A 14,591-nucleotide genomic window follows, 5' to 3' on the forward strand; every position below is an offset into this window, starting at 1 on the left:
TTCCAACAAACAGCATTGCTCGGATCCTTCAGCGTCTTTGTCTAAATCTTTATCCCTGACCCTTTCAGAGAAAAACTCGAATTTCAAGGCGTCACGTCCTCATCGTTGTTCCTTATTTCCGCCCTTCTCCACGCCTCTCTCTGCGGACCTTTAAGTAAAGGACTGCTCCGCGGTTGTTGTGGGGTGGCAGTGGCATAGCACTTAGGTCGAAGGGCTATCAACCGGTATTCCGGGGTTCGAGACCACCTTTCTCCACTACCTTCCCCTTTATGCGACCGTAACCAAGGATTGTGTAGTTGAGTCGTTTTTTTGTTTTTGTTTTTTCAAATTTAACACACGTTTGTTTTGTTTTGTTGTTGTTGTTGTTTTTTTATTAGTAATATTAACATACAAACAAAATGCACACATTCAGAGAATAACCATTCCTTACATATTAGCAACTTTCATGCATAGGAAAAAGATAATATAAAGATGGGGTCACATAATTTAACAGATTATTAACTCTCTAAATCAAAATCTTCCACAAAGGAAACAAAAAAAGCAGCCTTTTCCTTTCTAACTAAGGTCAAAGATTCAACCAACAGGTTTAAGTCGTTTTTCCAGTAAGCCTATGTTGGTTTGGTCTTAAAAAAACGACATTTATGTATAAATTGCTTGTACAAGATTAATAACACATTAACAACATAATTAGCTTTCTTTTCTTTCAAAAACACTCCAAAACATTATCATATTTAAGGTAAATTGGGTCATTTGAATCCCACTGGAATAAAGCCAGGTATGAAAATCCAACCAAAATATTTGTATAAAATTGCACAAAAAGAATAGATGGTCCAAATCCTCCTCTTCTGTTTCACAAAATACACAATTACCAGTTTCTATTTTGAATCTATCATCAAGGAGTCTATTTGTCAGGTAAATTTTATTCAAAATTTTAAATTGGTCTTCTTTCCCTTTAGGAGGGATAGGGAAGGTGATATAATCAGTTCTTATTTTTTCAATTTCTTCCCTTTGGAAATCTTTTAATATGTAAATTTGGAGAATAAAGACTCCTTAATGAAGATCTTAGAAACTTATTCAGTTGAGTCGTTTTATTCTATATCAGTGTTGAGTGTGCAGGTGCTAAGTTTTAAATTACAATCGCCGATTGTAATGTCCATTACGTCCTCCTGAGCTTATGCACTTTGGTTCACGGGATAGTGCCTTTCCCTATTCACACGTAAACAGCCCCAAACCCATATTTAAAGCATTCGCCTATGTTTGGTTTGTCGCTTCTTCCAGCTGAGGTTATTATACAGCAGGATCCGTGATAGTCTCCGAAGCGAACCGTGCACATTTACCCACGCAGGGGACATTCACTCACTGCCAGCTTCCCTGGGGCATTTTCCTGTCTTCTGGCCACTTTGACCACCTCCAGAATGGTCAACACCAATATTCAAGTGTCAGCGTTTCCTAGAAAGAACATTGGTCTGAAGACTACTGCTTTTTCCTTAAGCCCCTTGGCTATTTTGTTTCTAATTTAGCTTTTTTTGCAAGTGTCATTACTTGCAGCATGACCTGAAGCTCATTCAGATTAATCAGGTAGTTCAATTTCTAGAAGATCTATGTGTGCTATTGCAAGAGAGTTCGCTGTGTCTACCAGTAGTTTCAAGAGTGTGGAGGAGCTACCAGGAGATGGGCCATTACATGAGGAGACCTGGGCTGGGCGGTCAATCTATCAGTAGGACTGGCATCTGCTCCACTGATTTAGGAAGAACGGGAGGAGCACTGCAAGAGCCCCGCAAGATAACCTCTATCAGGGTGCTCATGTGCATTTTTCTAAACATATGGTCAAGAAGTCTCCATGAGCATGACATGAGGGCCTGAAAGGACCTGTGTTCATTGAACACCAATCAGTCTACATGGTGCTGTTCTATGGGGAACACCAGAAATGGTAGGTCCACCATTGGCACCTCATTCTTTTTCAGATAAGAGCAGGTTTACACTGAGTACGTGACAGATGTGGAAAAAATGTGGAAAGAACAAGAGAGATGTTGTGCTACCTGGATAACATCTTCCAGTATTGCTGGTTTGGCAGTAAGTTAGTGATAGTTTGGCAATGGTTATCCAAGGAGCACCACACAGACCAACAGTACTGACTCCTGTTATTGAACCCTTCAGACCTTACTATGAGGCTTACTTCTGGTTCCTTGTGAAGGTCATTCATGTGGTCAGAGTGTGAAGGCAACTCATAAATGAGGAAGGCACGGACGCTGATGACTGGCCTTCACATTCCCTAGACATGAAATAAATTAAGAACCTCTCCCGAGCCACATGAAACGAGCCGGATCAGCCTGTGATCTCAGTGTTTAATATTGACTTTTTTGGTGTGATTTTGTTTTTGAGGGACAGTCAATCTGAATGAAGTTTACTTTTCAGGGAAAAGGAAGCTGCACCAGCTCATCTAGCACCAACAACCATGACATGCCCGGAGTCAAATAAATCATCCATTTTCTCCCATTCTGATGCTCAGTTTAAACTGCGGCAGGTCATCTCGTTCACGTCTACATGCCTGCTGTCTTATTATTGATTAGATCATTTTTAATGAGCAAATAAACAGGTTGTAGGGCGGAAAATTACTGAGATTTTTACTAAAAAGTGTTCATCCTGTAAGCATGTGCTATATCTGTTACAGTAATAATTATATTTGCTACTGTATCAAACCTTCATATATAGTCTGGTATTTCCACATTATAGTTCATACTAACCCATACATTACCACAGCTGTTTCACACACATTTACCACATTCAACAAAATATGTTGCAGCGACTCTTCATATTTTAACTGAAATGCTAAATATATATTTGAGAACAACATATTTCTTTCTACGCCCGTACCCTCACCTATGGTCACGAGCTGTGGGTAGTGACAGAAAGAACGAGATTGCGAATACAAGCGGCGGAAAAGGGTGGCTGGCCTCGCCCTTAGAGATAGGGTGAGAAGTTCAGCTATTCGGGAGGGGCTCAGAGTAGAGCCGCTGCTCCTCCTCATCGAAAGGAGTCAGTTGAGGTGGTTCGGGCATCTGACAAGGATGGGCGCCTCCTGGGCAAGGTTTTCTGGGCATGTCCCACAGGGAGGAGACCCCAGGGCAGACCCAGGACACCCTGGAGAGATTATATCTCTCGGCTGGCCTGGGAACGCCTTGGTGTTCCCCCAGACAAGCTGGAGGTGGTGGCTGGGGAGAGGGAAGTCTGGGCTTCTTTGCTTGGGCTGCTACCCGAGTGACCCGGCCCCAGATAAGTGGAAGAAAACTGATGAATGGATGGATGGATGTTTTTTTTATTATTATTATTGCAGGTCACATTGATTAGTTATACACACATTAGACTTCATCACCTCTGAGACCTGAGCAGCTTGCACACATCTGCAATTAGATACCAGAAGAAGCTGCTGCTGATCCAGAGCAACAAACCGACCAAAGATGCTGAAGCACATCTCCACCGGCCCACACACAGGTGTTACACCAGCATCCAGCAGGTAGTCGTATCTTGAGCACCTTTCTTTTAAATCCTATACAGTGCCACTAATGATTGTCATTAGAAACTTTGTGCACTCTCTGGTCACTGCTTTAAAAGTGAAAAATGTAAATTCACCCCTTTTTTTGTTTTCCATTATATTGCAACAGTATTTCACCCAGCCTCTGTAATAACTGCCTGTGGTCTGTACATTATTGAGGTCCATGCAAAGCTGCGAGTGTCCTCAATAGCACAATTACAGGCTGATGTTTGCTGATACTATCATGACATTTATATTTATAAATCTTCAAGAAAACAGGTGCAGATTGATATAATCCGAATTATAAAAACAACAATTTACTCAGTGTAAATTCCAGTGGCTAACTGATGAAACTATATATGGATGAGTGAGAGTCTTTTATAAGAGGAAAATGAAACGGGTAAAAAGTGTGGCATCTTTACTGCACCTGGTAAAGACGGTAACACGATGGAGAAGATGGCAAAGCTGTAATACCTTTCACCCAGTACATGACTGTTTTCTGTGGCTATGAGTATATTGAAATGAAATTATGTCAGAAATAGGTTAAGAGTACATGGCTTTTGAACATGCTAATAAAAGCACTGTGATGTATTACACATACATTACAGTGAGATAAATGTAAAGACAAAGAAAAATCAAACTGAAATTATATATATACGTATAACGGAAACAAGTTTGCAGTAACATGTGGCTGAGTAAGACACAAAAACATGAGTAACATTGCTGATATTTCATAACCCCGTGGGACCGGTGGGGCCTGTAAAAGGACCACTCGTGTTTCCTTCTCATAGCCCGTCAGTGGCTTGTTCAGTAAACACTGAGGCGTCTTCACGTCTTCCAGAATGCATTTCAAACAATACTTGCAGTGTTTTCTACATCTTATAATACTATAATAATTACTTAACAAAACACTTTAACTAAAACAGAACAGTGGCCAAACAGCCTGTGAAAATGTAAATCTATTTACAAAGTAAAAATTAAATAGATTAAAAATAAATTAACAAAACTATTGGGAAATAGATTTGCCAGCATCTTGAGTGAAAAGTCCTTTCCCTAAAACATTTTCAGCTGGAGCTGCAAGAAGAAAGAAAATAAAGAACCAATTACAAGTGTCCACTTTGAAAAATAAACAAAGCAGAAAAGTTAAAAACTCTGATCACCTGTCAGCAGCGTCGTTGTCAGCCTCAGCACTGCTGTCAGCTTTGGATAGTGATGTTCGCAGTGTACTGGGATCTATAAAACACAGAAAGAGGAGGTTGATACATCCATCATTTTAATGTGAGAGGAAGTTTAAATAAATAATATCGGAAGCTGCTCCACCTTGAATCCAGCGGATCTGCGTGGCTGGGCCGTAGCCTTGCTCATTCTTTGCAGCGATCCGGAAGACGACTGCTGGTCGGTTGGAGGCAGAGCTGTCGATGTGCGCGTTGTCCAGGTGGCTGGAACTGACCGAGCAGGAGGTCTTGGTGCCACGGTATATCCGGATGAACGCCATCTGACCCGGCCGATCCGAAGTGGATGAGCGGCTCTTCCTCACTGCCATGTACATGGAATACTCCAGGATCCGGCCCGATGGAGATGAAGGAGCCTCCCAAGTGATGTGGACTGAATCAGTGGCCTACATGCAAACGATACCGAAAAGCACATCAAATACATTTTCCAGTTTTCCTGATCTTTGCATCAATATTTCTTGATACTGTGTGTCACCTTGGTAATCTTAACAGCAGAGGGTGCTCCAGGGAAGCCAGGCTGGCAGGTTTTGAACTCGCTCACTGGGCTGAAATCTCCCTGGCCAAAGTAGTTGATGCCTGCAACTCTGAACCTGTATGTCTGACCGGTAGCCAGCTCCTGCTTCTCTCTGCCCTGGTAGTCCTGAGGCCCTGGCAGCTTCTTCTGAAGGAGAGAGCGAGCATGTGAGGGTAAGATGTAATCCATAGGTGGTTTCTTCATAAACACCATTCACTTCTGGTTTTTACCTCTTTAGTGTTCGTTGCCCGACTGTTGATGGCAGATGTCACCTGGTCACCATCAGCAGGTAGGTAGTAGTGGCTGACCTCAGAGAATAGTGCTTTGAACACGCCGACATCAAACCACACAGCGTTGTCTGGATTCTGCCGAACCTGTAGGTGATGGTTTGTGGTGTTAGTATGAACCAAGCTGAGAGGCAGAGTTAAAAATTCACTATCAGAAGAAAATCCGACCTGATCTGTGTGGGTATAAAAATCTGCTGTCTTGTCTGCAGAAACCGGCTTTTTGCCTGTAAAAAGGTAAAACAATCAACACGTTTTAAAATCCTCACCAGTCAAATATCACTGATGTTAGAGCGTAAGAGCCACCATTACCTGACTGGAGCTGAGCTGAGCTGCTGAGATCTGCTGCTGCAGTCTCCTGCCCAGCAGCTACAAACAGAACACACAGAAACAAAAACAATCTAAAAATGTCATAACAACAAAATCCTGCTTTGGAGAAAAATTAAATTACATTATAGGTCACATCCGGTTCAGTAACACAATCTGATGTGGCCTGCAAATTTTGAAGCATTTACATTCTGTCATAAACAGTGCTGTGCCTGCACCAAGGCAGAGTATATGATAAATAAGGATAATTTGAACTGTGACTCGTACAAAGCTACTCTAGCCACGTCAAAGAATGCATTGCTTTTGTATTTTTTTTCAAGTTGAGTCTAAGATTAGAAGTCATAAACTGGAGTAAGAGTTTATTTGTGCAGCCATGTTTCTGCAAACATATCTGACTATTACTGTGCAGGAGCTTAAATTCTTAAACACACATTGGTAACAGCAGATAGCTTCCCCTCCCTGACCTTGCGTCAGCTGGAGGCTTCTTCCTATTAAAAGGGAGTTTCCTTCCCACTGTTGTAAATCGCTTGCTTATAGGAGGACATCTGATTGTTGGGGGTTATTTCTGTATTACTGTAGTCTTTATCTTACAATATAAAAGTGGCTTGGTGACTGTTGTGGTGATTTGAGGTCGTATAAACAAAACTGAAATGAACTGTATAAAACAGCATTTAAGCAAGAACCACCTGATAAGAGACTTACTGCAGAGTTTTAGGTTAGAGTCCTCTTTCAAGTCTCTCCCATCGATCCTCCCACCCTGTGCTTGACTGTCTGCTGAGCCATTTGAAGATTTTGCTGAAGCATCCTGCTGCAGCAAAGCACCCTGAGAAAGAAAAAAAACATCAGGGAGAAAATTTAAGCACTACGTCTGGACTGCTGGCGTGTTAGTGTGGCTGTATGTTAGTGTTTGTGTATTAAATCTTATTTATAGATAGTTCTGGGTGATAAAATGATAAATACAGTTATTGTGAAGTAACTTTTCCTCAGTGTTAAGATAAAGCCAGTAGAGCTCATTCCATTCACATTTTGACAGATAACCCAAAAAGCTAATAAGATTAGTACTGAACTGAACTAATGATGTGGCTGGATCTGAGCTATAGCCACATAATTTTAAACTGAAGCACCGTGTAGGACTGGCAGCCGGCAATAGCACACATGATATTTGGGCGACTGAAGCTTTGTACACGATTAAATCAGGAACAATAACAAGAGAGAAAACAAAGGGGAAAAAAGTGACTTCTTCAAAGACTTAAGTCACTTGGACGATGAAATGTTTCTCCCACTGACAGCACAACGCCCACAAGAAGTGATTTGATTGACATTGATCACTGTTCTTCCCCCATATTGCCCAGCCTTTATTATTGATATAAGAAAGACTCTTACCTGTGCTGCTCCTTTCTCCTCTCGGTTTGCGGTTTCTTCATTTTGACAATGATGGGATCAAACCATTTTACAAAGAAAGTAAAGAAAGACTGATAGTGTCAATAGTGTATTTTATGAGTCTGAAAGCATTGAAATTGTTCCCTTTTTGCTGTATTCTGTATTCTGTTTGCAGTGACCATTAGCTCTACACAGAAACGTTTCCATCTAAATCCAATAAAGATTTTAATATAAACTGATGAAGTCACTGAAGGCTGTGCTTTCCTTACCAGCAGATTGTTTTTCCTTTCCATTCTGACCATCTATTCCTGTTGGATCCGCTGGTTTGGGACCACTCACTGTAGTCCTGGGGGAACTTGCAGGCTGGATCTGGAGGATATAGCAGTCTGCCGCAGCCAGGGGGCGCCATGCCACATGGAGCATGCTGACAGTAGATTTGATGAGCAGCACTGCCTCTGGGGTCGCTGGTCGATCTGAGACCAAAGGATTTTTAAACAGATTTGTGCTTTTTGCCCCCCCAGCACCGACCCCATTGCCCTAACTCGCTCCCCCGTTTCTCACCTGTTTCCAGGTACCACAGGTCCTTGCAGCACACTTGGTAGTTCCAGCTCTTGCGGTATCCATCACGACCGCTCCAAACGTAAAGCCTGGAGCCAACACTAGCGGCGCAGTGGCCAGCCCTGGCTCTTGGCCTGCAGGCATATGGATCATCGGTCTGTGGTCCCTGGCTCTGCAGCTGGTACTCTATATCATCATCGTGCTGCTCTGGGCCAAGGTTCTGCCAAGTCATAGTGTCTGTGATAGGAAAACCAGGTAACAGTGAGCTTGCTGGCCTCCATGAAGGATTGTAGGAATTCCATGGATGAGATTAAACAAACAAACAAAAAAGGCTCACAGGCTACAGATCTCATTTACAAAACCACTCATAAGTTATTTTAAGGGGTTATAATGAGAAGAACTCACCTAAGTTGAGAACGCTCAGGGAATTAGTGCAGATCCATTCAGTTCCTAAAGCAATGTGCGTCTCTGACTCTGGAGCAGGAATCCAGCCGCCAAAAACATACATCCTGCAGACAGAACACACCAGACTATGTCGAAGGACATTCTGGTTTCATATATACACAAGAACTATAAAACAATAACACACAAACATTGGGTGATGTAAGACTTGGATGCAGCTGCTCATCCATGAAAACCCATTACAGCTCTCTATGCACTGTTCTTGACCAATTAGCTCAAGGCCAAACTAAGTTTGGAGGTCTGGAGCAACTGAATCTGCCAAAAGTTGGTGACCTCTGCACATTATGTGCATCAACAGCAGATGACCCTGCTTTGTAATTTTACATCGCCTACCACTTCATGTATGTTGGAGTTGCTGTCATCCCTAGTGGCTTTCACATTGTTATAATACCACTAACAGCTGACTGTGGAATATTTATTAGTGAAGAAATTTCATGACTAGACTTGTTGCACAGCTGCCATCCTATCACGGTACCACACTGGAATTCACCGAGCTCCTGAGAGCAACTAATTCTTTCACAAATGTTTGTAGAAGCAGTCTGAATGCCTAGGAGCTTTATTTGATCCACCTGTGGCCATGGAAGAGCCTGAAACACCTGAACTCAATGACTTGGATGGGTGAATACGTTTGGCAGTATAGTGTAGCATTATGCTCAGGACGAACTGAAATATGTTTTATCAACGTAGATAATCATTTATAAAGTTAAGCTGCATTATCAGATTTAGCCACATGGCAGAGTATAAAGTAGGGCTGCCACAAACGATTATTTTGATTATTTTTGTGATCAGTCGACTAATCACATCATGCATCTATTGGAGGTAAAGCGTACAGCTTATTTTAACAGCATGCATCTGCTCTTATATAACTATCATTAGTTTACAGCTTGAATATGTGCTAACTAAAAATAAAGACAAGATGATAGTTTATTAAATTTTTAATGAAATTTGCAGATGGTCTCAGTGGAGTTTAATAAACTCAGCCATCTGCTCCTTGCTATCTAAAATACAACAGGACATTGGAGTAAATTCTCGACCATCTCACACTTCTGTTTATTCAGTTTTCTAAATAAATAGAAAACTGATTATTCAGTTTGTGAAAACTATAACTTTAATCTCAGCCAAACTGATTTACTAAGGAACAAATAAAACACAGAAAAAAGCCAAACAATAACATTTTTAAACTATCTAAGTGACTTATATATCGTGTTTAACCCGAGTAGCGAAAGACCGCTGCTCTCGCCGGCTCTAGTGAGCCCTGAACCCCGGCTAGCTGTCGAGCTAGTGGGTAACAGACGTCTCTCGAAAACGTCAGAGCACTTTTGCAAATATGTGATGTCTTGATAAACTGAGCAGATATTTGAAGTTTACACAGCTACATTCTCGCCTGAAAATATGTTAAAAGTTTATTTTGTGACCCAGAAAGAGTAATAAAACTGAAGGACACATCTGTCGGAGTCTTCGAATTTGGATAGCCTTCGTCGTGTCGCTGTAACATAATAGGCCTACAAATGCGGCTTCCGAAGGATGCTGTCCCTGAATTTGGACACAGCAACGATGCTGGACACCGCTGCTTCTTCTTTGGGGTTTAACGGCAGCTGGCATCCTTGTACATGCAGTGCTGCCACCTTCTGTTTCAGCCCGTTATTACACTCTTAAACCCTAATGCTTATTCCTGTGTCTTTCGGGATCTTACAAAGCTTTAAAGGACGCGTCTACTATTAAATAAATCGTCGACGTAATCGTGATTAGTCGACTAATTGTGGCAGCCCTAATATAAAGTAGCTTTTTGTTGCCAGAGAGGAACACAAAAAACTCTCTGGTGTTAATACATAAGAAGCTTACTTGTTTCCGATGACACTGGCCGAATGAAGACTTCTGGGAAATGGTGTGGAACCTTTTGTTTCCGGTATTGACCAAACCATTGTGTCTAACGACGACAAAGAAAAGATATAGGTGTGTTTAAATATTCCAAACTCCTGTTCCTCATTACCAATTAGAAATGGAGACATGCAAACAGGGCTTAAAACATCAAAGAGAAAAATCAGGGTGTTAAACATGTCACTTCTTGCATTCTGATGATTTTCTATTTAGCAATTTGAGTTTTTCCAGAAATAATTTCTTATGTTATTTCAGTTAATTCATCAACCCTTGAACTTAATATGCTTATGCACATTAAAAAAGAAAATCTCACATCTAATTGGGGATGACCGTTTTCTAATTATGAGGATCTCAGTGGACTCACATGTGTTAGAGACATGGCTGAGCAAAGTTATATAACGTTACCTTTCTGTGATGAATGATTGCCAATAGAGCTGGGCGATAGAACGATAACGATATGTATCGCGATATAACTTTTACTCGATAGAGAAATTAAGCTATCGCGATAGACCTCGCCGCTCTTGTCCTCAAAAAAAAAAAAAAAAGGTCAGCCAATCCAAATTAAGTAGCGCAGAGCCGAACCAATCACAGCCGCAGCGTCACGTCGCGTGACTTGTTACGTACAGCACAAGTGCCAAGCCGCACGTGTGTTTGTTTGGGAAGCAGCCAGCGGGTAATGGAGCCAGCGCGTAATGGAGGAAATGAGTGTGCCGACTAGAAAAATCAACCGAGCGTGACCGAAGAGAAAACAGATGATGGTTCCAATGCCGGAGAGATTGTCGAACGGAAGAGCCAAAGAAGGTCCGTAGTGTGAAGGTATTTCGGCTATTTCAAGTCTGACAAAAAACAGAGTAGCGTGCACTGTAAATTGTGCCGAAAGCAAGTCTGGAAATACAATAAACCGGTGCATGCGTCACACTGTGCGCCACGTTATTGTTTCGGTGAAATTAACTTCTACAATACTGTTAATTGTACTCTCTGCAGTGTTTAAATGCTTACATATACACACAGTTACTGTCCCTCCACACATACGACTCGGTTCTGCTTCTATGCCCCAGCTTTGTTTACGTTTTCCCACCGAGGCTTCTAGACTTCTGATTGGCCAATATTTCTGCACGGTTAGGAATCTAGCGCCACCTGCTGCTTTGACATGTTCATAGCAGCGTTTTCCTTCATTTCTCCCTTTGTGTGTGGACGGGATTATTTTTTAAAACGAAAACGGAAAATCTCCGTTTTCAAAAATACCCGTGTACGTGTGGACGTAGCCTCAGTCTCTGACTGGAAGCGCTAATTCGTCATTCGGCTTTTGTCAGACTAAAGTAACTGTTAAAACTGTTTGAAAAGCTCAGCTATACAACAAGGAGAGATTGAGAATTTCCTTTTAGTTCTCAGTTTATTTGATATTGACAAAAGTTAGTCAGTTTTGTCTGTTCTTCTGTAAAACAAACTAAGATTTATTTTTAGAATTAATATTTTGTTTCTAAGTGGAATTGACAATTTAGTCTGTTTCGTTTGTTCTATTTTGAAACTTAAACGCTTTAGTGGCTGCCTTTTGTGTAGTTTGCAATATTTGCCTTTATTTATCTGAAAAAGTCTCATGTTCCTTAAGTACATCTACCCTGTTGAACTTATTATGGGAAATAAATATTTAAATAAAAACAAGCTGCTGATTATTTCACATTTTACTTGTGAGCAACGGCACATTTAAATCTTACAAATATAGTTATTTGGCTTATATCGTGATAGATATCGTTATCGCCTGAAATGAAAAAACATCGTGATATGAAAAAATCTCATATCGCCCAGCTCTAATTGCCAAATTAGCTTAAAAGGTCAAAATAACAAAATGAAGCCTGCAGGGAATGACACAGCTGACACCTAACTGAGGAGCAATGCAAACAAAGGTTTAAATTCATAACGCTGGTTTATTTTCTCAGAGTTGCCAACTTTGGAGGAAGACTGAACACTGACAATTTTGATCATATGTAACTTCACCAACTTCTGGCACAACCAAAGGTATTTTCACCATTACAGTTTTCATTTTATACTTACTGCCATGTTGCACAAATATACAAACACATGAATTTTTGATAGATAGATAGATAGATAGATAGATAGATAGATAGATAGATATACACACACACACTGCAAATCCTGTGTAGAGTTAATATCAACCAAACTTACTCTCACATTAAGGCAGTTTTATTAAAAATTCATGCTTAAACCCTTTTTTTGTCCTTCTTTTTCTGGCTGGTCTGTTTAGGGATTGCCTCCATCTCACACTATACCTAGAATCCTCCTCTATCACACCAACCCTGTGCATGTCCTTCTCCACTACATCCATGAATCGCATTCTGTGGTCTTCCTCTTTTCCTCCTGCCTGGCAGCTGCAATCTTCATGATTCTTTGTACGATACAGCCACGATCCCTCCTCTGTAAATATGCAAACTATCTCACTGCTGCCTAGCGTTGCCTCCAAACCATTTAACCTGAGCTGTCCCTATGATATACTCATTTCTAATCCTGTTACACTCTTGCTGCTATCCTTCTGTCCCAAATCCTCCACGACTCTGGTCTTCCATCGACTCCACACTTGCATTTAGGTTGTTTCTTTTTGTTGTTGTTATACTATTGTTCTTTTTTGGCTTGCAATTTATTGGGCAGGATGAGAGAATGACAATTGGCAACAATCACAAGCATAAGTATCACTAGTGCAATTTAAATTTTAATCCAAGTGAACATCAAAATAAAGCTTTCTTTCTGCAGCTAGTCACTATGATATATAAAACCAAGATCACTCCTACCAAGATCAAGCTGCCAGAGGTCATCTAGCCGACTTCCTTGCATCCCTCCAAAGATGTAGAGCTTCGGGGAACCAAGGCCAGTGTAGGCAACTGATGTATGGGACTCCCGTGCAGAGGGACCACGGCCCTTTGTGTCTGGAATGTTCCAGCCTCTGGCCCCTGAAACTGACTGGAGCTCCAATTCATACAAGTCTCCCAAATACCTAAAATGGGAAAAACCCAATAAACCACAGAGCACTTACAGGTTTTTACACCATTCTTGAGAGTAAAGATGTGTCTGCACAGTACCTTGGCACGTTGCCATTGGGATCCTCACTATCATTGGCCAGCCCTCCAAACAGGTAGCATTTATTACCCACAAGAGTGAAGCTGTGTCCGATCCGAGGGCACGGCAGTGAGCCATTTCTGGGTGCCCTTGGTTTCAGCTTCTTCCACAGCCAGCGACTCGCCTGAGAAACAAAAAATATCTTTTAACATCTTCCCCATAACAGCAGCAGAGTTAGAAGAAGCTGCAGTGGAAAAAAGAGACAGTGTTACCTGGAGTTCATAGAGGCTGTTGGTGTATTTTCCAAACTCAACCATTCCACCAAAGACCAGTATTCGAGTACCTTCACAAACAAAGCCATGGGCTGCACAGCCAGGAGGGATGTCACCCCTAACCGCAGGTAGAAACCACTGCTTTGAGACTGGGAAAAAGGGTAGCTGTTAGCCAATGTATTATACAAGTCTTAATAATGTTTAATGCACTGGCCAAAGCTGGCCTGGAGACAATTCACGCATTCACGTTAAATATATTTTTACATACATAACCCAAACTGCACCTTAAGTAACAAAAGAACTTCATATATTTAAACAAAGGATGTGACGTTCTTACTTTTTTTTGGCTCTTGCTCAAATTCACTTTACAGTTCACTACATTTCGGAACTATAAAACTCTCCTGATCAAGTAAGTGGATAGTTTACAAACATGAAAAATAACCCAACCAAATAATATCGTACACGCAATTTTATAATTTTGCGGTTGTTTTATAAAGATATATGTAACACATATACAGTATACAAAAGCCCGTGGTGGAGGGCTCGTTAGCTTAAGGGGTCGTTTCCCTCTCGAGCATGCTAAAAACATTAGCCGCTAACCTGCTAGTTAGCGTGAATGCTAACGGTAGCTCACCAGTGTTGTAAACATGGAGATCCTCCGCTATCCCTTCGTTTCCACCACCGAAAACGACGATGAGCTCCCGGATTGCGACTGCACGGTGTCCATGCCTGGACCGAGGTATCACTCCTGTAACGGAATGCACTTTCCTCCACTGCGGATCCTCTTCGCTGCTCGTCATTTTCCCGTTGGGGAGCCCAAAGTTTGGCGCTGTGGACGTTTTAAAGATGGGGGCGGACCGGAGAGGGCATCAGGAACTTCAACCAAAGAGGAACAAACAAATAGGAAGTCTCACTCTGATCTTTGGTTTGGCTTAATTTTTCTGTATATGAGTTTTTAGGAGTTGCAGAGCAGTTCGTTAGATTAACGTGAAGAGATGGAGAACTATTCGGTGGAAGCACATATTCTTGATGCCTGTGACAATTGATTTTACACATGCATATCTGTCTATTTGTAGTCTTTTC

General features: G+C 41.5%; 1 protein-coding gene across 2 annotated transcripts; it reads right to left on the reverse strand.

The window, feature by feature from the left end:
- Positions 1 to 3,298: 3,298 nt before the first annotated feature.
- hcfc2 (host cell factor C2) lies at positions 3,299 to 14,382 on the reverse strand. Of its 2 annotated transcripts, none has more exons than XM_085386016.1 (17): positions 14,143 to 14,382; positions 13,509 to 13,657; positions 13,260 to 13,420; positions 12,972 to 13,174; positions 10,132 to 10,216; positions 8,233 to 8,336; positions 7,831 to 8,064; positions 7,539 to 7,742; positions 7,273 to 7,307; positions 6,592 to 6,712; positions 5,875 to 5,931; positions 5,734 to 5,789; positions 5,509 to 5,652; positions 5,240 to 5,422; positions 4,853 to 5,150; positions 4,693 to 4,765; positions 3,299 to 4,606 (listed from the first exon to the last, which is right to left on the reverse strand). In XM_085386016.1, exons 1-17 carry the CDS (start codon positions 14,306 to 14,308, stop codon positions 4,597 to 4,599), a joined length of 2,283 nt encoding a protein of 760 aa, XP_085242142.1. In that variant the 5' UTR covers positions 14,309 to 14,382; the 3' UTR covers positions 3,299 to 4,596. The 2 variants fall into 2 exon arrangements, with proteins under 2 accessions (XP_085242142.1, XP_085242141.1); XM_085386015.1 differs by having other exon boundaries at positions 5,240 to 5,425; positions 14,143 to 14,380.
- Positions 14,383 to 14,591: the final 209 nt, after the last annotated feature.

Source organism: Rhamphochromis longiceps, linkage group LG17 (genome assembly GCF_057381845.1).
Source record: "Rhamphochromis longiceps isolate RC_006_pf linkage group LG17, R_longiceps_female_GT1.1, whole genome shotgun sequence".
Taxonomy (NCBI): Eukaryota; Metazoa; Chordata; class Actinopteri; order Cichliformes; family Cichlidae; genus Rhamphochromis; species Rhamphochromis longiceps.

Excerpts from the sequence above, each read along its gene's own strand:
- hcfc2 (XM_085386015.1), bottom strand. The coding sequence starts at position 14,308 with ATGACGAGCAGCGAAGAGGATCCGCAGTGGAGGAAAGTGCATTCCGTT. Across the intron at positions 13,658-14,142 it reads TCTCCATGTTTACAACACTG|TCTCAAAGCAGTGGTTTCTA; the intron begins GTGAGCTACCGT and ends CCTTTTTCCCAG. Across the intron at positions 10,217-12,971 it reads CCTCTGGCAGCTTGATCTTG|ACACAATGGTTTGGTCAATA; the intron begins GTAGGAGTGATC and ends TGTCGTCGTTAG.